Raw genomic sequence first — 22,621 nt, 5'->3', positions numbered from 1 at the left:
TTTATCTTCTCTTCCTAGACTTAACACGTTTCTGTCTCTCCTATTTTTTTCACCAAGGGAGCTTATCTGTGTTATTCTAGGTTTCCTGTAGTTGGTCATACATGCTTGCTAAGTAAGGCAATAGCATTTGGTCTTCTCCTGTCCTTCTGAATCACAAAGTAACAACATTTGAACATTGACTAATGGACTTCAGCACCTCTGAGAGTCCTTCACTCCAGTCTGTTATAGCAAGGCTGCAGCAGTTGGCCAACGCCAGGCCGAGCCAGCTCCTACCAAGACGCACATGCTCACACACACTGCACTGACAGAGCCAGCCACCCACCAACAGACCCACACAGCAGAACTGTGCCTTTACAGGTACTGCATGAACACACAGGACTCCCGTATGCCATCCCAGACAGCCCGATTCTGTTCTCATTTGCCAGCTAGTCAGGCTTTCTAGCAGATTGCATACACTCATACACCCCAAAATGGGTCTTAGCTGGCCTACAGTCTCTCTAATAGCTGGCTCTTAGAACTCTTATCCTACTTCCTAGTTAGCCTGGCTTAAATTTTGCTATACGCATACATGTGCACACATACACACATGCACACACAAATGGGTCCCTGCTGTAACTGGATTAGACCAACTGTAGTGCAGAGCTTGGCCAGGCACCTTTTGCCTACCTCCCATCCCATTTTCCCATGTTCTTTCCTTTCCCATTGACTTTGAGCCCACCCTTTCTCCTCTTTAACACTTTCTCTGAATATGCCATTATTTGACTCATGCTTACAGTCCCCCTCAACCATGCCATAGTAAGTTTGCTCTTTCCCACTGAGACCCATGATAATCCTGCTCTCTGCTTCTTACACCTACAAAGCTCTGGCTGAAGATGCTCAGGGCTTTGTGTTGTCCCCTCAGTGACCCTCAGAAGCTGGACAGCTCTGCCATTTGATGTTTTCTCTGCCATCTGCTGCTTCTTATAGCTTGCATGTTTACTATTTATTGTCTTAGTCTTTTATGCTGAATGACCATTAACCAGATGATACTTCCACAAATCAAATGCCTTTACTTTCTACATCACCCTACAGTTACACTGATAATGCAAAAAACTTTTTTTCACTTTGCTGAAATAGTTTAGAAGCTGAAGAGCATCAAGCTGGACCCTTACTGTCTGTGATCATACATACTATCATACTGTCGATTTGATGGTAGTCAGATTTCAGGAAGCCTACAAATGTAAAACTTTGCTGAGGATCATAATCAAACCAGCAAAAAGATCTTGGGTCAGTTTAGTCTATAACAACACATAACAGTTCTTCAAGAAAACAGGGCCAAAGAAAAAGAGCACAGAATGAAAATGGTTCGTTCTGAAACTGAGGAGATAGTTTGCATACGTTTTAAGTTACAAGCTGCAAAACAAACTTAGCAGCAAAGTGTTAAGAAAGCCTTATGCTTACAGTGCATTAGCAAGGTTCAGTTTCTGTGACTTGTTTTTCAAGATTGCGCGTGTTATGTCATTGTCTTAAAACAATCTTGTTTAGCAGAGCCGTTTCATTCTCTAGACAGCCTTTGTGGTCTGCAAGGGGGTACATTAAATGACCAAAATAAAAGACTGAAAAAGTGAAATTTAACAGGACAAGTATTTTCTCTTCTTTGCCAGCTGCTGTATCAGGAATCTTCAGGGGTGGTATTTCAGCTGCAGTTTCAGGTGGAGAACTTGACCTACTGTCCAGGGCCATGGTTAATTTGAGGCTTTTTGCCAAATTTCCAGTTAGAATCCCAGCTAAGGCAGCATCATGATGTAAGCACTCCTGCTCCAACATACCAGCTGGCTATTGTATGAGAAAATGCTGACAGGAGATCGCAGAATGTCCCCGGGGAGCCTGAAAGGACAAGTGATGGCAAATTTTCTTCACTGTGCACTGCCATAGCTGAAGGTCTGAAGGATGAAGAAACAGGTCTTTAAGAAACTCTGCTTTACATATTGCATTTTTTAAAAGACAGCTCTTGGTTATTTTTCTCTTCCAGCTTGTGGAGAAGTGCTCCAAGTATTCGGCAACTGGTGTTGAGTCTGACCCACTGCATGCGGTGTGCTGCCATTTCCTTACCTTGTCCTGCTCTATTTACTCTTTGTTTCTTGGCAGCTCACTGTAAACTTTTGGTTTGGCCAAAAAGTAGTGGCATTTTTTTCTGGGTAAGTGAAGGGCAAATTTTTCATGGGAAACAAAAACTGTATTAAACAATATAGTGTCCATTTTGTTCAATTACCTTTTACCATCTTTCAGGCAACTTCATGATTCCATGCTCCAAAAAGTTCTTCTCTTTTTTGGCAAAAGAAGAATGTTCCAAGAATGATTTGATATCCTCATTAGCAGTGAAGGTTTTACCATTCAAGGTGGTTTGTAAAGAATGAAACAAATGGTGGTCTGATGGTGCCAGGTGTGACAAATATAGTGGATGTGGTAACACATCCCATCCAAGATTCAACAAGTTTTGACGAGTGGTCTAGCATTACCATGGTGAAACACAACACCTTTGTGATGGACCAATTCTGAATGCTTCTGTCTGATGGCATCATTTGATTTCTCCAGTTGACAACAGTACATGTCCGAATTAATGATTTGGTTTCTTGGAAGCAATGCAAAATACACAATACCTTTGAAATCCCACCAACTTTTGGTTTGGCCAAAAAGTAGTGGCATTTTTTTCTGGGTAAGTGAAGGGCAAATTTTTCATGGGAAACAAAAACTGTATTAAACAATATAGTGTCCATTTTGTTCAATTACCTTTTACCATCTTTCAGGCAACTTCATGATTCCATGCTCCAAAAAGTTCTTCTCTTTTTTGGCAAAAGAAGAATGTTCCAAGAATGATTTGATATCCTCATTAGCAGTGAAGGTTTTACCATTCAAGGTGGTTTGTAAAGAATGAAACAAATGGTGGTCTGATGGTGCCAGGTGTGACAAATATAGTGGATGTGGTAACACATCCCATCCAAGATTCAACAAGTTTTGACGAGTGGTCTAGCATTACCATGGTGAAACACAACACCTTTGTGATGGACCAATTCTGAATGCTTCTGTCTGATGGCATCATTTGATTTCTCCAGTTGACAACAGTACATGTCCGAATTAATGATTTGGTTTCTTGGAAGCAATGCAAAATACACAATACCTTTGAAATCCCACCAGACTGACAGCAGAACCTTCCTTTGGTGAATGTCTGCTTTTGGAGTGCTTTGAGCTGGTTAAGCACACTTGCTCCACAATCTTTTTGGTTTGGTGTTGCTATAGACAATCCATTTGTCATCCCCTGTTATCATGCATTCCAAAACTGGATAATTTTCTTCATGTTTCAAGAGAGAATTGCAGATGTCGATGTGCTTAGTGAGATGAATTTCTTTAAGCTCATGTAGTACCCAAATACTGAGCTTCCTAACATATCCAAGTTGTTTTAACTTGTTTCCAATGCTCAATTTTGATATGTTAAGGTTATCAGCAATGTTTCATGTCATTAAACACCAACTGGATTTGAACAATGCCTTTATTTTGTTGCTATCAACTTCAATTGGCTTTCAAAGATGTGGGATGCATCTTTAAGATCAAAATCTCCAGAACTAGATTTAGCAAACCAGTTCTGACACCACCATAGTTTTAAGGCATCTTCACCATACACTTCACATAACATTTTATGAACTTGCACATCATTTTTCCCTTTTTGGAAGTAATACAGCAAAATATGATGAAAATGTTCTTTTCGAATTTCCATTTGGAAATCAATGCCAAATAAATAATTTTTAAAGAAATCACACCCTTTATTTTTCTAAAACAAGCTTGAACTGTCACTTGTCAAGTTACATAATGAATTTGCAGTTTAAAATTAAGTTAGTTACATTTCAAGACATGTATGTCCATCTATTACAAAAAACCCAATTACCTTTTGCCCAACCCAATGGATTACCGGTAGACAAAGACAGAACTGTACATTATGTGTGCTTTTCACAAATAAAATTTGTTGGGTGCTAACATTCTGATTAAGTATGAAGACACTGTGAGTTTTAGTGATCTATATTTTACTACATTTCTACAAGTGTTAGATAGAAAACTGCATACATTTCCAAGTGTCAAGCAGTGGCAATAGACAGCTGAACAGTGACTTACATGTTATTTAGGTGCCATGTTAGACAGAAAAGTTGGTGTCATGAATTTTACAACCTGATTGATATTGTAGCTGAATGAAATTAGGATTTGATTTTGTTGACAGTTTTGCCTTTCTAATAGCAGATTACTAGTGCTTAATCTCATAGCCTGAAGAATATGACAGAAACTAAGTGACCTATAAAAGCCATTTAAAGAAGGAAAGATATGCAGTTGAAAAGCAGTGGAAATGCAAAGGAAGTTGCAGTAACAAGGCCTTCACAGTGGCACAATAAAAAAAAGGCTAAAATTAGGCAAATATATGAAGGCATATAGAAGGAAATCAAACAGGAAAATGAGAAACAAAACAAAGGCACAAACATAGGATTTGGCATACTAGTGGAAGAGAAATAGGTTAGCTCAATATATTGAATGTGGCAAATGACTCCTTTAGGAAACATTAAATGCATGAGGAATTATATCTGCTCCAGTTGCACAGCATGGGCATCATCAGGAATGACTTTAAAACAGTTATGTGGCACTTGGCTAAGCCAATGACAGCAGGAAGAGAAAAGACAAGAGAGAACGGTTAATTACCATTTTTGTAGATCACTGCATCTTCCTCTTTTGCTGCCATTCTGATGAAGGAAATATTCACGTGCTCTCCCTTATTTGCTGTTACAGTTAATGCCACTGGGTGGAATGAGGCTGAAAACAGAAGAAGGCAGAAGTATGGGATAAATAGCAGCAGTTATTGCCTTTGTCTAGTCTCTGGGCTGAAAGCTGGTAATGGTTTACAGCATGACCCTGATTCATATTTTGACTTTTATGTTTCTTCAGAGCACACACTGACTCTCTATCACCAGCAACCTCAAATCTGTGTTTTGGCAAAGATAGAGGACTTACATATGCCCTGAAAGAACAGACTGCCACTAGAATCTGGGACATGAAATCATTAAAATAATTGGATTTTGGCTGAGTAAGTGGAAACTGAGAGACTAAGAGTTCCAACTGGCCATAAAACACTTTCCCAAGTTTCTTCATCCTTTGAGGCATTTTTGAACCAGACTGGATGGAGTACTGGAAAACATGTTGTAGGAAACAAGCTGTCATTGGTAAACAAGTACCTGAGTGACTCAGTGCTTTTCTGTTTAAGCTATATAGTGCAGAACAGCCAAGATAGTTCAGGAGACCACAGTCATGCAGGGTCTGGGGGAGATGCAGTGAGACAGAGTAGGTCTGTGCTTGTGATAGCTCACCACTGTCTCTATAAATACTGAGAGTGCTGGCTTCCACTAATAACTAAAGAAAAAAAACATTTTCACAACCAGTTGTACTTTTACCAAAATATTATCCTCTGAAAATGTGGCTTAATCTAAAGAAAAATTCTATGGGAAGGACTGTCTAGATTGGTGATATTTTTCAGTTTTCCAATTGGGAAATTGAAATTCATTTTCCTGCTTAAGCAGAAAAATACTGTTAAACATTTGTTTGTAGCTCTTTATTTTAGGGGAATAAAAAGAAATACATTAGATAGAGGGATTTTCACAACATTTTTGCCTTTTCCTTATCATTATTAGTGGGAAAAAAGATAAGATAATTGGGGAAGGGACAGAAAAATCTCAAGAAATACTACTTCCTGAAACTAATGAATCAATAATTTTAATTGCAACATTACTTTCAAACAAGTTAGAAGCTAAAGATGCTTCATTTCATTTGGTTGGAAAATTTCAAGGGAAAGCTATCAGGTTTTGTGAGGACAAGTTAGTTTTCTGACCATTTGTAGCTCTGAATTTTTATGCCATACTGCTATTGATATGTCCTATGGCAAAAAAAAATTACAGAAACTGTTCTAAATTTAGGAAGGGTTAACTTCCAAGCTATTCGGCTCTTTATCTGAGTGAGAACATTACACCTTTCTACTTTCCCTTTTAGAGCACCCAGGGGAGTGTGGTATTTATTTTCACCAGCCGCTTTTCTCTTTCTTTTTTTTGAGGCCATTTAGCCTTAGAGTTCCTCCTGTGCAAGTTCCTCTTGGAAAAGTCTGTCCTGCGCCTTGTTTCTGTTCAGCTACTGGGACCCCAGTTTGGCTGCCACCTCTGTCCCCAGCAAAATGAGTGGGACCTTTCTGACAGAGAGACCCAGCTGAGCCTCAGCTACAAGAAGTCCTTGAAGAGCCATTCATGCTCCCAGTCAGCTCTGCATTTGCACAGGTTCCATTTCTATTAAAGTCACGTTTATTTCACAGGGAATAATTTGTTTAAGGAATACATGCACAAGTTAGTACGAACTGGTAGACAACTTATTCATAAAAAATTAGTATTTCTCTATAGTCATGCCTCGTTTGTGCAGTTAATTTTTAGAAAACTAATAAAATATACTTTGGTTCATACCAATGGCTGCAGAAAACAGATCTGGAGTCTTTGGCTGAAATTTGGTGGCAAAGAAATATATAGAGCAAGGATCACAAAACAGAGAAAAAAAATGAACTAAATTTCTGTTATATTATATATTGAACAGAGCTGTAAAAACCAAGCAGGTGGGTGCTACATCAAAGTTTGTATGAGGCTGAAACTGTGTTAATACTGCTACAAAATCATTCTGTAAAATTTGAGGGGAAAAAAGAGTAGTATTCTTGCAAAATTTGAGGAAAGAACCTTGTAATACTTCAATTTCAGAATGGCATTTTAATTAAAAATCAAAATGTTGGTGTTATGTTATGTGATGTAAAATTAAATAAATAAGTAAAATTAAATAAATATTAAATAAATAAAATCTGAGTAAAAATGAAGACATATCTACCAGTCCAAGCTAACCTCTCTCCCAGAATTTTAATTCCTTGAGAGTTTTCACACTTTAATGTTTTATTTCTGACTGGAAACAGAGCAGCTACTGAAAACTCACAATTCTTTGCAGAATGGAATTTCCATCACTTATGTGTTCTAGTGTTTGTGCTGTGAGCCTCTGCACGTGTTTTATTTCCTTTGTGCTATCTTTTTTTCAGCAGGACTCTTCCTGCATACTAAGGACATGTATGGGAATGTGCTGAGCATTTGCCATGTTACCTAGGCACTGATATCTGAACGTAGAGAAACAAAGATTTCTAATATAGAATAATGAAATAAAATCTCAGTAGAAACAGGCAAATGAAAGCAGTCCCAACTTACTGTCAGCTCTTGAGTTATTTATGAATAAAAGTTATTTATGAATAAAAAATGCATGATAAAAATTATGTTCTATTTAAGTAAATAAAATTCAACAGCTTTCTTAAAAATGAATTGCTAGTCACAAATGATGCTAACTATTTTAGTTGCAGTGTTTTTTGGACCAAACGTAGTGAGGCATTGTGAACTTTTTTAACAAGACATTAGACTTTTATATGCCCATTTTCTTTTCTTTATGTGTTGTTTAGCTTAACCACAAGAGTTTTTCTTCAGAGTATTATTGCAATGGAAAGGAATGCAAACTCCCTGGTGGGCATGGTTCCAACTGATTTTTAGATTGTGACTTCTATTTCATGATTTCACATCTCAAGTGTGCCAATTCCTTATAGAGACGTAATAAACTGAGTTGCAGGGCAAGTGCCACAATGCTCAGTTGTCAGCATTTCCATTATTGTCCCTTTAGAGAGTTTCTGTGGGGGAAACTCATTTGTATATATGAAAATACACATTATGTAGAGAAAGTGCATGAATTACGTTTGACTAGATGCAGAACAGGCTATATCGTGTTCTGTTCTAGGTATGTGTGCTGTATATAACATTAGTCTCCATACATATATAAAGCATAATCTGTTCCCTCTCATTGTACGCCTGATATTATATGTGTAAACATAATGCTAAAATATAAAGTATTCAGGAGAAAGGGCTTGTTACTTTCATAATGGCACACATGTAGAGGAAAACGGAACGATAACGGGATCATTTTTCTATCTTATACAGCAAAAATCTTCACTATATCTGCATATATGATAATAGGTATATAATCAGGCAGATGACAATTCCCACTAAAGTCAGTGGGGTTACCCAAATGGTTAATGCTTAGTGAGTGTTTCAGCAGCTTCTTGTCCTGACGCTGCAAAACAGTGACTGGATTTTCAGAAGTGCTGCTCCTTCCCATGCCTTTTGTGTCCTCAATGGGAAACTATGTTTCCACTCTTGCTCAATTTTTGGTTTTGAAAAATACACTCTGCCTTTAAAAATTATTCAGACAATAACAGTAAAGGGGGAAAAGGCCTGTTTTCCAACTACAGATGCTTTGCCAAGCCTCACAGTCCTTCACTGACCTCTTCTTCCTCTGTCTGCACTTCAGTAGCTTTGAGAATTTCTGTCACGCCTCTTTCTCACCCATCCAGCCTGATTATATTATATGTGCTCACCAACAGTTACTGGCTCAAATTTTGTCAGTGAAAGCTTTTTTTTTTTCCTTTCAGAAAAAGTCTGAGAGATGGACTCAAACCCAGAAATAATTAATGAAACCTAACTCCTGCTGGTGTGAACGTTCTATTGTGTCTTGTAAGAGCAACAGAAGCTCTCAAACTTTGATCACTTTAAATTCCCTGATTCTAGGTCCACAGATACCAAATGCAAAAAAATGATTGGTTTGGAAGACATTCTTCCACTCATGGTGGTTGTTCTACACGACAGAGATGTGTTCTGCTCACTGGCATTCTGCCACAGGCAGGGCCACATTGACTTTCCATGGACTGCTATCTTAATCTCCTCATTGCAGCCTTCTTTGAAACAATGGAGTTGTCAGCCTGCGTCTGCAGAGCTTTCTTGGTGACAAGTCCAACCCTTCAAAGACCACATTTGGTCAGAGAAAAACAAAAGCCAAAGAAAAATGCACTTGTCCTACCCACCTTGCTTCTAATGTTCCTGTAGTAAAAGAAATAGACACTAGCTGTAGCTTGGATAAATGAAAAAAATCTTTCTAAATTTGATATATAATTTCAGGAGATACCAAAAATTATGGTTGCTCTTATAAACAAAGATCAAAAGTGCAAAGTCTCCTCACATACCATCTGCCATGGCACAAAACATTAGAATATAGTGAAGTCTACTAAAAATCAGCTGAAGCTTTGAAAACTTGATTTGCTGCAGGAAGTTGGCTAAAATTTTGGTACTTTATGGTGATCTCTGCTTTGTAACTTGTCCCAGATGTCTAATAAGGTCCAGAGACAAGTGAAATTTTACACATAAGGAAATGTAGTTTAATGACTAGAGTGCTGGACCTTGGAAATCCCATGTTCTCATCCCACCATTTCCCTGCCGTATTTGCTGCTTCTAGCTTGCATAGCCTTAAAACCTAAACTTAAGTGAGTAGTGAAATCCTTAGTGGATTTTTGTGAATTACCTTGTTAGATCTGGGAAACTTCTCTGGAGTTTCTCTCCAGTGCTGAGCTGGATTTTTTTTTCATACTGACACAGACTGTGCAGATCCGATGTTGTTGATCGGTGGTTTTACTGAATCTTAGGCAAGGCAGTCATCTTCTAGGCTCAGATTGCCCATTTATTAAGAAAAAAAAATGTTTAGCTATCTACATCTCGACCTCTTAAGACTTTTGGATGGAAACATGTTTAGACATTAAGGGTCTGGGATGTGAAAAACCCAGTGCAGGGGTTACCATATGTTTTATTGCACGAGGTCAATGGGGACAGTACTTACCTATTTGCTACCTGAATTTCTGCTCCTGACAGTAGCCAGGTACAGGCAGAAAACCTGCAGATGTCTGACTAACTTCCACAAAGAAATGACTAGCAGCTACTATGAACCAGTTGTCTCTGTACTTCAGAAAAAAACCATGGGCCTGAGCCAAGACTATTTTTGTTGACTTGAGACTGCCCTGCCTGCTCTGGAGTCACATTTGTGCCCATGTGTGTCGACCGGGAATAACTGCCAGTCTGCAAGCAGTGACATGCAAAATTCGGATCTGACCCATACCTCCCAGCGGCATCTTCATGGTATGTATCCTCGTCACCTCATCCTTGAGTTTCCCTTCACAGTAATATGCACCAATAGTTTCACTGGCCTGTTCCCTCTTCCACACCACTGTTTTGGCTGTTGCTCTCTTTGAATCTTCACTAACTTCCAGTGGCTCCCGGTGCTGGTTTGTCACATCCTCCTGGTCCCGATCTATTGTGATAGACTCGCGGGAACGCCATTTGGAAGTGATACAAGTAAGTGACGTCTCAGAGTTGCCCACCAGAGGGAATGAGTTGATCAGTATGAGGTCCAGTGTTGCTTCCACTTTACCTAAGGGAAAAAGCAGCAAGTGAAAAAGTGATACTGCAGAGTTTGAGTATGTGGCAAATCGAATCACTGGATAAGCTGTTTCTTCCAGTACTCAGGGTTTCTATGGCTGGTGTCTTGCACAGCTTTTGTGCAAAATAGGAAGACTGTAGATTAACTATTCTGCTGCACTATCTTTAGCATTTACTTTTTGTGTCATGAACACATGGAGCTTTTTCTTCTCAGAAGAGGAAATAAACCTCGTGAACTTGTGGAATTTCTTGTAAGAGCTATAGCAGAAGCCCAAGAAAAACTGGGTTGCAGAAGCAGATAGATCCTTGGATGGATAGACATGTATATAAATGCCTCAAGTATGGTGCTTTGCTAGTAACAGGGTCAGTAGATCACAAGGCTGTCAGTTTAGCAGTGTTTCTTTCATAACCTTTAGACTGGTTTAATACGTACATGAATTGATGTAAAGCAGATATGTCATTCAGTTATAGGAACTGGTAGTACTTTGAACACCTGGAGTCTTTTTTTTCAGCTGTTTTATGAATTTGGATTAATTCTTTCATTCATATGTTAACCATTCAAAGCCCTATCAGGCAAGAACTATGGCACAAAGAAAATTTCTCAAAAACAAAGAGTAAGTTGGCAGCACTAGTAAAGCCATTTTTTATGAGGTTAGGTTAAAAAATTATAGATATAAGCCTATTTAAAACAGTTTCTGGCAGAGTGCTGCAGATTTAGTTGTTCAAATGTGCATAACGGGAGGGAAATACAGCTCTTCTATAATCAAGAATTTGCAAATAACAGGCGTTTCTCTTTACTTTTGAAATTCAGGGTAAGGAGAAGGGAAACAGTAACATTTTTTCGAGCTGAAGCAGGAAGAATAATCAATTTCTTTTATTCATCACATCCATTTTCCTGCTTTGGATATGAGTGTATTTTGTATTTAGACAGAGTCCCAACATTTAGGGCCACTCAGCTTCCAAATGTTTCTCTGAGTGGAAGGAAGGGGTATCGTCTTAGATAAGGGAGGTCAAAATGTCTCGGTGCTGCCTGCAGTCCTTGCGTGCGTCTCTGCAGTATTGGGGCCAAGGGAGGAGGTCTTCCACTGCTTTCAGTGCCAGCGACCTCTCTGGGGACTGAGGTATCTTGACAGCACGGTGACACTCACCACACCCAGACAGGTGCAGTCACCACCCTGTAATGTGCCAGCCCAGATAATTGCAGTTGAATAATGGAGAAACGAAACCTTCTAGAAAGGATGCAGCAGCCACTGAAGTAAATGTTGCACAAAGGTGCGGGTCAGCAAAGTCAGTTAATCCTGCTGCATGTTACAAAAATAAATCCTTTGAACAAAGATAAAGAAGTATGTGATAGAAATGTGGCCAGACTTGTGCCTTCATTTTATATGGCATTTATCACAGCATTTTTACTTTTATGTGAGTAACATTTGTGCTCTTACTATGGGTCTGAGGTGTCAGCTGAAGGTAGATGTAATTCTGCAGTCACCAACATGGAAAGCAGAGGGCTTCAGTTTATATCAGCAATGATGACATGCCAGGTAGAGGTATTCTTAAAATCATAAATTGCAAGATCCTAATTTCTGCAAACTTTTGTGAAACTCGGAACCAAATCTGGATCTAAACTGTATGGCTTGACATGGTTATCTCTGTTGAGGTCAGGTGGGATGCTGCAGATCAGAACTGGAATATTTTGGTGTTTCTGGTCCACTGGACACAGAGCTGCAGCTGTCTTTTTAATACACAGGTATGGACCCAAGTTTCTGGAGTCTTTCAGAGAATGGCTGCTTGTCCAGGGCTCTAGTTCCATTTCTCTAGCATTTATCTGTTCCTCTGACTTCCACATTAAAAAGTGAAAATAGCACTTCTATCCCTGCCTGCATCTCCACCTTTTAATACGCTGACACAAAATAGTAGGAAAAAGCTGGTTTTTGAGGACTAGCTTTCATGTTGCCTTTGATCCCTATACAAGACATGACAACGCAGTATAGTATCAGATTCAGGGCATTTCTTACACACTTCTCTGCTTCTCTGTAGTAATAAAAATCAGGCAGTCAAGGTGTAGAGCAACCATAGCTCAGGTGTATTGTTTGTTTACACTTGTGATTATGCCAGATGAACTGAAATCTAGCCACTGGTGGATAATGTTCCAATTGATTGTCTAAATATAGGTGTTTTTTGGGTATATTAGAAACTGTAGAGTAACCCAAGCACCTGTGTAAGGCAGATGGAGCACAGATGGAGTTTCATGTCTTCCTGGAGAAACACTAGAAGGCCCTTCGGTGTCTAAAAGGGAGTAATATCTATGAGTAAGTATGTAACAATATGCCAAGTGTGATTTGGCAGCTAAGGTGTCACAGCTAGCATATATTGCAAGCAGAAATTAAAATATATCCAAGTGAAAGTTTTGTGCTAAGAAAAACTGTGCTTTAGGTGTACGTTGGGAAAAAAAGCACCCTATCGGCACATTAACTTGAAGGCAACTCACTTGATGAACTTGGAATCTAGCAGGACTAGCATTTCAAAGTCAGCCTAAGTCCTCTGAGGTGATAGGAAGCCTTTCTTTCACTCCACTGGGAGTTGCTGACCTCAGATTGTGGAAAGAAACCCTAACAAACAACAAAAAAAACCCAAACAAAGAAACACCCAGAAAAAAAATAAAATGCATATATATGCTTTATACTTAGGGATTCCTACAGCTTCTCTTTCTGGTAATGCAACTTAAACTAACCCAGCTGTCCTTGCTAAAAAGGAATTTACCTAGTCTGGTGAAATTTAAGCAGATCCTAACCTTGAAGTTAATGAAGACTTTGAGTATGTAAGGACCAAATAAGGACAACAGGATTTAGCTCTCTGAGAAAAGCACCACAAAGACAGGCAGGAAACGTCCTGTCTCCCTGTCAGTGACAGTCCTCTGTGCTTCCCTGAAAAAGTCCTTTGACTCTTGCCCTGGCCCTTGAAGAAGTGACCTTATCAGGAAGGCAGTTTGCTGTGTGTGCGAACAGATTTTGAGAAGAGAGAGCACTTGCAGAGAGGATTCATTGCCCAGTATTTATGGCACACACTCATTGTGGTGCAGTGCTTTGAGCCCTTCCAGTGCAGAGAAAATGGCATCCTCTAAAGCACTAAGTTTAAATAATAGCACACCTACTATAACCCAGATGGCAAAATGAATGCAGGGAGACCTTTGCAATTCCTCTTGGAGCTCTTAACTACACTCTTAACTACAAGATTGTGCTCTCTCTTGCTAGGTGATACCTGGCTGTATCTTTTACAGCTTCTCCAGCATATATTCGCCTGGGGAAATCATGCTGAACAGACATAAGTGTCTATCACACTGTCTCTGCAGCCCCTGTGTGCTCTCATTCCCTACCACATTGCCATTCATACAGGCACAGAGTCGTCACCTTTTCTGTGCTGTGTTGCAACAGCAAAACTCAGCCAGGACCGGCTGGAAGAAGCAGCTCTCAGAAATTCCCTGGAACACATCCCAGACACAGGGCTGCTCAGAGAGCAAGAATGTCTCTGGTGGAGTTTGAAACATCACCTCCCTGTATCAGAATTGATGCTGGACGCTAGTTCAGGAATAAAACAATGCAGCAATCACGAGCTGAGATAGTTTAATGACATGGATGAGTACACACAGGAAGTTTTATGAGAACAGAAAAGTGTATGATTTGTCCTTTTATCTCAGAAAGTCCCTGCCCAAGTACTTTGATTTGTACTGTTAACCCTTGTCTGGTCCCCAGGAAATCATGAAAATATTCACAACTATTTCTACTTAATGAAGTTCCTTTGCAAATTTGCCTGTTAACTGGAGAAGTGTTAAATACTGTGGAGTGGCTAACACTCCTCTGCCATAGCAAGCAGCCAGGGTGATCGGCTCCATCAAGGCAAAGGATAACCATACCCTACTGCCCCACAAGTACATATTTAATCACTAGTCCATATTCGCAAAGTGTCCTGAGAATATAAATTTCTGAACAAATGTTTTACCTATTAATTAATACCGACTGGTAGTGGAAGGACGGAAATTGTTTAGACTTTATACATCTAATTATGTATTTAATTTTCTTAATGTTATTAGGAGTTTATTATTAATTGTTGTGACTATAAGCTGGAAGTCCTTCTCTTGGCATTTGGAGCATAATAGAGGAAAAACAAGAGCTGTAGTAAGAGGCGAGTGGAAAGATTAATACTTTTAAAGTACTAAATATTTAAGAGAAGAGGGCAGAAAATTCCAGTAAATTCCACTCCTTTTATTCATTAGGTGAAGAAAGAGGAATGTAAGAGGAAGGGCATGTAATTTGAATTACTTAAGCAGTTCTTAATTTTTTACTTGCTTGGAACACAATTTTTTTTTGCTATTAACTATCTGGGAATATGAATATAAAATACATAGATACTATACAAACAGGGGAAAAGTGGAATCTGTGCTTAGTTTAGGTTTGGTGTTATGCTGAAACCAAACCAGTCAGTTGTATATGACACTCACTGCATGATTCAAAAATAACTTTCAGACTGATGAAAATGTACATCCCAGACTGCCACATCATCAACCCCTCCTCAGTCAAGTCTTAAAATCAACACCAAGCACTCACTCTGCTTCAAAGAATCGGGTTTGACTTAGAACAAACCTAATTTGCTAAATAGCCTGCACCTTAGTATTTCTCATTGTGTCTTGTTTTGTAGTTTCAAGTCCAGCTGTAACCTATTCCATTGTATTTTGCTCTATAACATCACACACTGGATTAAAAGAGTTTAAATAACCTATTTCAGAGTACAAATGGCAATTGCAATTTTTTTTTAATTTATTAGTCAATTTGGAAGATAATCAGGATGGAAATAATGCAAGTGAAATATGAAGAAATTAACAAAATAGAGACCTATTCCCCATGTCTCCTCTCCCTAAAAAAAAAAAAAAGGGAAAGAAAAAAAGAAAAGAAAGAAAAAGAAAAGATAGAGTACTCCTTACTTAATATTAAAGCTAGTCAGAAACTAACCTAGCTGTTTGAGGGTATTTTTCATATGAAGAGTGGGACACAGAATTTGGCAAACTTTGTTTCCTTTTTCTCTGTGCATTCAACATTCCTCTTACCAATCTTGGGGTTTTTTTTTTGTTCATTCTCTGAAAAAGTAAATAATCTAGGAAGTAGCTTTGAAATCACATGTTCGTTTTACAGGCTCTGTAGTCTCAGTGTCCCGGAATCTTCATCTGGGATGCAAAGATAACAGCAGCTCAGGTAATTTCTCCCAGTGAGTCAAGTTCTCCTCTGACAGCTCCATCCTCCGCAAGAAAACAAGGCTGAAGTTGTTATTGTCCAAACAGATTAAGGTTCTCTGCCTCATGGCAGCAGCAGCAGGGCAAGAAAAAGAGAGAGACAGAAATGCTGTTAAAAACAGCTCATAAAGAGAGTTTTTCCAATCAAACCTTTCTTCTTGTCCATGGAAAGAAGCTTACTGCTTGTATTTTATGTGATGCTACTGGGCAGCTGTGGGATGGCTCACAGCTCAAATACCAAGATGTCCTGCCCTTAGAAATAAGAGCATTATTTATGGAGGGAAGGTATTTTGAGGCTAATAAGACACAAAAAAATAGTGACAGAGCATCACTGCACTGCCTAGTAGTAGTGGAAGACCAGAGCAGAAGTGTGAAAAGTAGAATAGTCTGTAAAAGCTACTGGGGATAAAGGTTTCTTATGGACACCTGGGTACGCTTGGAGCAGCTGAAGGAAATGCAACTGCCTTCTTGTAAAATAGAGTGTAATTGTTTTCTTTACATTTCACAATCTATTAAAGCAATATTTTAGGATGAAAAAGCTAGAAAAGAAACACTGGTGCAGCTTGGTTGGTAGTTTCCCAGTGAGGGTGCCCAAATATTTGTGTGTAAGTAACCAAAATGTAGAAAGACAATTCCTCGTGACTTCTCCTTAGGCCTTGTTGACCATAAGCAAGTAAAGTGGAAAACAGCAGATCAGCAGAAATTGCTTGTCAAACAACCAGCTGACAATGTGTTAGGTAATGCTGAAAAAGGGTGAGGAATGTGGGAAAGCTCGACTTGTAATTCAGCTACATCTGGCTGGATTTGCAGCTAACCAAATACAGGTACCACTGTCAAGAAAGTACTTGCAAGCAAGAATAAATATCTCCATAACAAGGGTGGGCATTGTAAGTGGCATTATGAAGCTACTCTGTATACTGCATATAGGTACTGTGTGTTGTTTGTGCACATGTGCCAAGCTAACTATGCAAGATAATATAGGTAATAAATAAGTCTTCACTGCACATATCAGTGCATACAGCATACATAATGTTAACTGCCTGGGAGTCTCTGTGAGCACTGGCTGCTGGACAGACATACTCTAATACGCTTTTGCCTGTACAGTAGTGTACCCTCCCTTTGCCACTTACCAATTTTCCTAAGTAGAGCAGTGGGAGATATTTCTGGTGCTAAGCACGCTTTGTGACTAATAAGGCTACAGTCCCTGGCCAGTGGCAGGTGTGGGTTGAACAGCCAGAAAATTATACAAGATAAAATTATCAGCAGGATCAGAAGTGGAGATGGAACTGCATTGTCAAGAGATCGTTACACAACAAAGGGGAAATTAACCAAGCCACTTCATTAGACAGGCTGACACACTGCAAAGAGCGAATAAATACCAAACTTGAAGCAAAAGTTTATGTTATATTACCCTTGAATAGAGAAATGTCATTTGTGAACCTGTCTTTCAGAAATCCTTTCAGAACTTAGTAAATGCCTAATATCTGCATGGCCTAAAAGTGCCTGCATTTCCTAGTGGTCATTTACAAAAGAAATTTTCATGGGTTTTTTTTTACTTATTTTTGATATGACCCTTGTTTAACATTCTTAGTGCATGTTTTAGTTTGGGAGTTAGTTGGAGGACAGTTATCAAATCTATACTCTAAAAAGAATTTAAAAATTGGAATTTTATACTCCTTACAGGAAAGTCTCCAATTCAGACAAACACTTGGTTCTTTGCTATGTGTCTCCACTGAAACTGCAGTGGAACAACATCCTAAGTAAGATCTTGCCACTAGCACAGGGTGGGTACTGTCTCTGCAGGACAGTTCTTCATTGCAATTTCTCTAAGATTTTCATTCCTCCATTCCCAGACATTGAGAGCAGCCTATGGAACTATACTTCTATCTCATGCAAGTGGTAGGCACATCCATTTTTGGTTAATTTCAGTTATGCCTGCCCAACACCCTCCACACCACAATGACTTCTTGGTCTTCCATGGAAAGCTGAACAGGGTTTTTGTGTGTTTAAGAGATAGGTCTGGGCCAAGCAGGCTCAAGTCTACACAACTGGTACAAAGCAGGTTTCTAACCCAGGTAATCCTCATTGTGGGCACATGGAGAACCAACTCCACATGTCCACTGCCCTAAAGCCAGATGCTCAGCTGCAGTCAGTCTCTCTAACTCCCTCTTGTCCACCTAAAGCCATCCAGATGAAATTCTATCAAACCTTCTCTGCAAAATGTTACAACTTTTTTTTCCCCTGAAATGAAATTTCAGCAAAAATAATCCAGTCAACCAGTTTAATAATTATTAAATACCCAAACAATCTAAATGTGTGTGTGTGTGTGTGTGTGTATATGAAAACTGTATCTAAAACAACAGCATATGTTAATACTTGTCAGCATAGTGTGATTTCATTGCACCCTTTTAGATTTGATTCCTCTGGGTCTGATGCAGTGACTTTTCACTCCTGACTATTCCCAACTGCTGAAATGGCCTTTGGGAACACAGGCTTCCTGAGAGCTACTCTACCCCTCACTAGGTCTGAATCAGGCACACACCAAAAGATAAATCCATAGCTAAAAAAATAAAAGATCTGGTGAAAATTAGCCCACTTTTGTAATTCCACTTAGGGTAGATGCACGGAGCTGCCTGCACAGGCTGAAGCTGTAGTTTTTGGCCTCTAGCTGCAGAGTCAGGGAGTAATGAATTAGGTCACAGCTGGAAATTTCTTCTTAGCAAACATATAGTCAACACCGTAACTAAAGGAGAACAGCTCTATTTCTCCTGTAAAACAGCTCAATTGATTTTGTAGTCATGATTGTCCTAATAGAACTGTGCAGAAATACCAACATTCAGCAGGTCAGAGATTCAACAGAGGTTCCGGTGGCAGACCCATTGTTTCTGGGTTAAATGAAGGCTGCATCTCAAGAAGAGACTAAATTCTGTGTAAATTTCAGACTCATGAAAAAGGCACCAGGATGCTGTTCCCTCTGAGTAAATAACCTGAGTGTGGGAAGCAAATGCAATCGTTGGGTCTCTGAAACAGAATTATTAGAACTATCTAGATAAATTATCTAGCTACTAGTCCAATCTAGCTAAAAACTATGATTTCTTGTAATTTCAAAGAGCCTACAGTGTCATATTGGTTCTTGTGTGTCTGGTAATGTATGTTAAAAGCTGCTTAACATTCTAAATATGTAAATAAGTCACATAGTAATGATAGTGTATACAATGTATGGGGTTTTTTTCATATCACTACTGATCCCAAAGAAAACACAGCAATCAACAGGGGTGATAGAGAGCTACCACTGAATGCCACTGCACTGTTAGGTCCACTGTTACCTTTTGTTAAATTGCTAATATAACCTTTTGAGTCTTTTACCATATATGGGTCCAGCAGCTAAATCCCACACAAAAAATAGTATTTTTAGAAACCTACTGGTTCTAAAATTATTGGTAGAGCAAATCTGTAGCACAGAAGATTCTTTCTGTCTTGGAGAACAGAGACATTTGACAATGTATTTGTTTCCTGCCAGAAAGAGTAAAAAAAATGAGCTGGAAACTGGTTTTAATTGTTGTTGGTTTCCACAGATCTTACTGATGGTGGGTATCTTGCTAAAATAAGGCTCACAAATGAACATTGAGCATGAGCCCTCTTAGAGAAGCTGCAAGCAAATTCCCAGACCATTTGAGGATGCAGCTGAGGGAAGAAGCAAGTTCTGGCACCCATTTCTTGCTTTGTCGTCAGGCTTCCAAGGGAATCAGTGGGTCTGTGGCTCCTCTCTGATTATACGCAGCCACAACCTTGTGGTCTGAATCCATACTTCAGGATGGATGCCAGGATCATTTTGATTCTACAAAATAGTGACTGGAGAAGAATCCACCAAAAGAAACACGTGGTGATGCTCAGTTTAGTTTCAAGAATCCCAACAGGATTAAATTCAACTCCTTGTCAGTTTAACTGAGCATTTGCTATGTCAAGCAGTGAGAATTTTATGTATATTTTGAACATTACCTTCCAAATCAGATCTTTAGTTCTAGCTGTGAATGGATTACTGATATTAAAAAAAAAAGAGAAGAGACATTAGACCAAAGGCCATTTCTCACAATGAGCGCCAAGCTGATGGTTTTCACCTTGGAAAAGGGTGGAGCAGATTTTGTGCCTACCCAGCAACACACCCGGAGAAGCCCGCAATCAGCGGGGACAAGGTTCAGCCAGTTGGCTGCCCACGCCGAGCGTAAAGCCTCCCCTGTGTGGGCAATGTCAGTCCCTCTTTCCTGAACTCCGCCTGCAGTATCTAGAGGAAAGCGGTCTTGCATTGTCTTCCACCGCTGGCCCCAGGAAACATGATATCATTCTCAAACAAAAGCGGGAAAGCTGACAGATCTATTGAGATGGGTGTGACGGCTGCACATGCCTCACTGGCCAGCCCTGCTGGAAGAGACAGGGACGGTGCTCTTCGGTGCTGAGCTGTCTGCACTGGCCATGTTTACAGCCCACCTCTGCAGCCTAATTTGGTTTCTCCGTACTTGTGACTTAATGGATGTTGCTTGGTTTCTCTGTCTGTTGGGCGTACGTTACCATGTAGAGAAACAGAACAGACAAGAAGAAAGAGTTGGTGTAACTGGACTTTCTTTTCTTCTCCATCCACAATGCTTACAGCACCAGATATCTCCTTAAAGTGAAACACTGAAAGTGATCTGAGGGCTAAATAGGTTGAAGCAATGTGCAGCTAAGCAACCAAGAAACTAGGGCCACAAAAGAGGAACTGGTGAACAATATGCAGCCTATTACAGCAATGGATAGATAAGAATACTCCCAGACACACATTCAACAGACTTTAAACACACTTTTTTTGCCTGTATTAATCTTTAGCCTTTTATAGATGCCAAAAGTAACATCTCAGACTCATAATTTCACTTAGCTATTAACATGCTGCGAATCAAGATCTGGAAATGGTAAAGCAAGTTACATGGCAATCAGGACTTCTGCCTTTTCTTACTACTTTTTGGTTTTCATTGCAGCATAGTTGACAGTTTTATAGTGCATTACATTTTTTCTGTGAGATGGACTGGAACAGCCTGTGCCTATCTCAGTGAAAACTGTTAGAAGTGAGTTAAGGGTTTAAGGTTATTGTGTGAGTTGTATTTCTCTTTTACAGATACTACTTGGTATGTTACCCAGAAGAAATTGTCTAGAAAATCAAAATATTAAAGCCATACTCAAATGCTGAGCAACTGAAAATTTAATGGGAAGAGCACAGGTTTCCTCAGGGATAGCTTCAGCACAGCATTAATGCTCTGAATACTGTAAGATAAATTTGCATTAGTATAATCTTACTGTATATCTTTCTACAGATGTCTCTTATAACTACCTTCTGACTTGCTGACCTAATGACATTTGCTGATAATGCTGAAACATTCTTCACTCTTTCAAATGTTATTAATTGATCTGATATAATATACATTTTTCTGCCCTTTTTGTCTGCTGACTTTCAGCTAGATTCCAGTTGTGGAATCTTGTCTAAAAACTTGTCTAAATTCAGATAGTGGAATACCTAGAAACATCAATATTTCCCACCTCACAGCCAGTTCATAAAGTCAGTCACAGAAACAGTGAACATTTAATTTGTATTTAGAGCAGATATTCTTAGGGAATGACATCAGTGGTTTCAAAGTAATGAACTTTATGAAAAAGTTAATACCATTAGACAGAGGATAAACCCTGTTACAATGTGTATATGTGTCAACAAATTACTTCAGCAATTAAAAAGAGGTAGCAGATTCTATATGTAGCTAAATCCTCCCCAATAGCTTGGCCACAATCCTGCCCTCACTCGCTGCACAGAGATGAGTGGTCCCAGTGAAACAAACACAGGTACTTAAATCAATAAAGACAAGTGCTGGAGTATGGAGTACAGGGTTGTGCGTTTTGTCTGCACATCGTGTGAGAAAAAAGAAAGGCATGATGGGTCGACTACTGATTTTAAAGCAAAGGCTTACCTGAAATCATCAGGCTGAATCCATAGAGAACTAGATGTGCTAAAGGGTCCATGCTTTCCAAAATATATCCATCCACTTCTTACAGTGGCTCATGGAGTATGCTTTTCTCAGGGCAGACGTTTACCAGTTACTCTTCTCCTGCATGGTACGCTGTTTACAAGTCACAGGCAAGAAATCATAGCACTGGTGCAGGCTGGAACAGTCTCATTGCTGTCTGAGTACAGGGAGTTTAAGTTCCTTTTTCCTGTTTCCTTTGTAGATTAGGATGGGAAAGGCAGGATCTTAAAGGCATTTTCATATCAGCTGGACTGCAGGGCATTGCAAGTCCCATCCATCCAGCAATACATCAAAACAGTTATCTGGAGCTGTGGGAGAAGCTGGGGACTCTTGGTTGCAGTCAGCAAAATAGGAACAATGATGGCATCCTCTAGTAGGCAGAAGACAGCGAGTAAAAAGTCCTCTGCCTAGGTACAGTGGGTGGAAAGTGTCATCCCCTTCCCAAAGTGCAGCTCTGCTAATCTCGCATCTTTTCACTTATTTATTTAATCCACGTGTTAAACTGCAGGCTGTAACGCATCTCAGCACACTGTCATGAAAATATGAAGTGAACAGTAACAAAACAACCAGCTGAAGCCAGTATAGACTGAAGCCAGCCACAATCCAGCAGACTGCTCCATTAGTTCATGTGCTTTACTGGAAACAATTTTTCTCTACATTTGACAATTGGAAACAGATTGAAAACTTAATACAATAATAAATCACACCCAGAGTTATTATGACGTCAGTGGGATCAAAATGCCACATCGCTCAGAGGGGTCCCAAAACTCAGAAGCTGAAACAAAACATAAGGAAAAAATACAATGAAAACAAACAAACAAAAACAACAAAAAAAAATAAATAAATGGAAAGGCAGGACTCAGTTCAGAATTGCAAATAAAAGGCAATCTTATTACCCCACTTGACTAAATATAACC

At 39.3% G+C, this 22,621-nt stretch overlaps 1 protein-coding gene across 1 annotated transcript in view; it reads right to left on the bottom strand.

The window, feature by feature from the left end:
* Positions 1–21,699, bottom strand: part of TEK (TEK tyrosine kinase, endothelial) — a 39,926-nt gene extending 18,227 nt beyond the window's left edge. Inside the window, exons 1-3 of the mRNA XM_010193836.1 lie at positions 21,648–21,699; positions 10,063–10,374; positions 4,717–4,827 (exon numbers count right to left, since the gene is read on the bottom strand). Of these exons, the coding sequence (XP_010192138.1) occupies positions 4,717–4,827; positions 10,063–10,374; positions 21,648–21,699 (475 nt within the window). The remainder of the gene's footprint in view (positions 1–4,716; positions 4,828–10,062; positions 10,375–21,647) is intronic.
* Between the last annotated feature and the right edge of the window lie 922 nt (positions 21,700–22,621).

This window comes from Mesitornis unicolor, unplaced genomic scaffold (genome assembly GCF_000695765.1).
Source record: "Mesitornis unicolor isolate BGI_N332 unplaced genomic scaffold, ASM69576v1 scaffold7271, whole genome shotgun sequence".
In the NCBI taxonomy this organism is placed as follows: domain Eukaryota; kingdom Metazoa; phylum Chordata; class Aves; order Mesitornithiformes; family Mesitornithidae; genus Mesitornis; species Mesitornis unicolor.
Note: the sequence above shows the minus strand (reverse complement) of the source record. Positions and strands in the feature narration are given on the sequence as shown.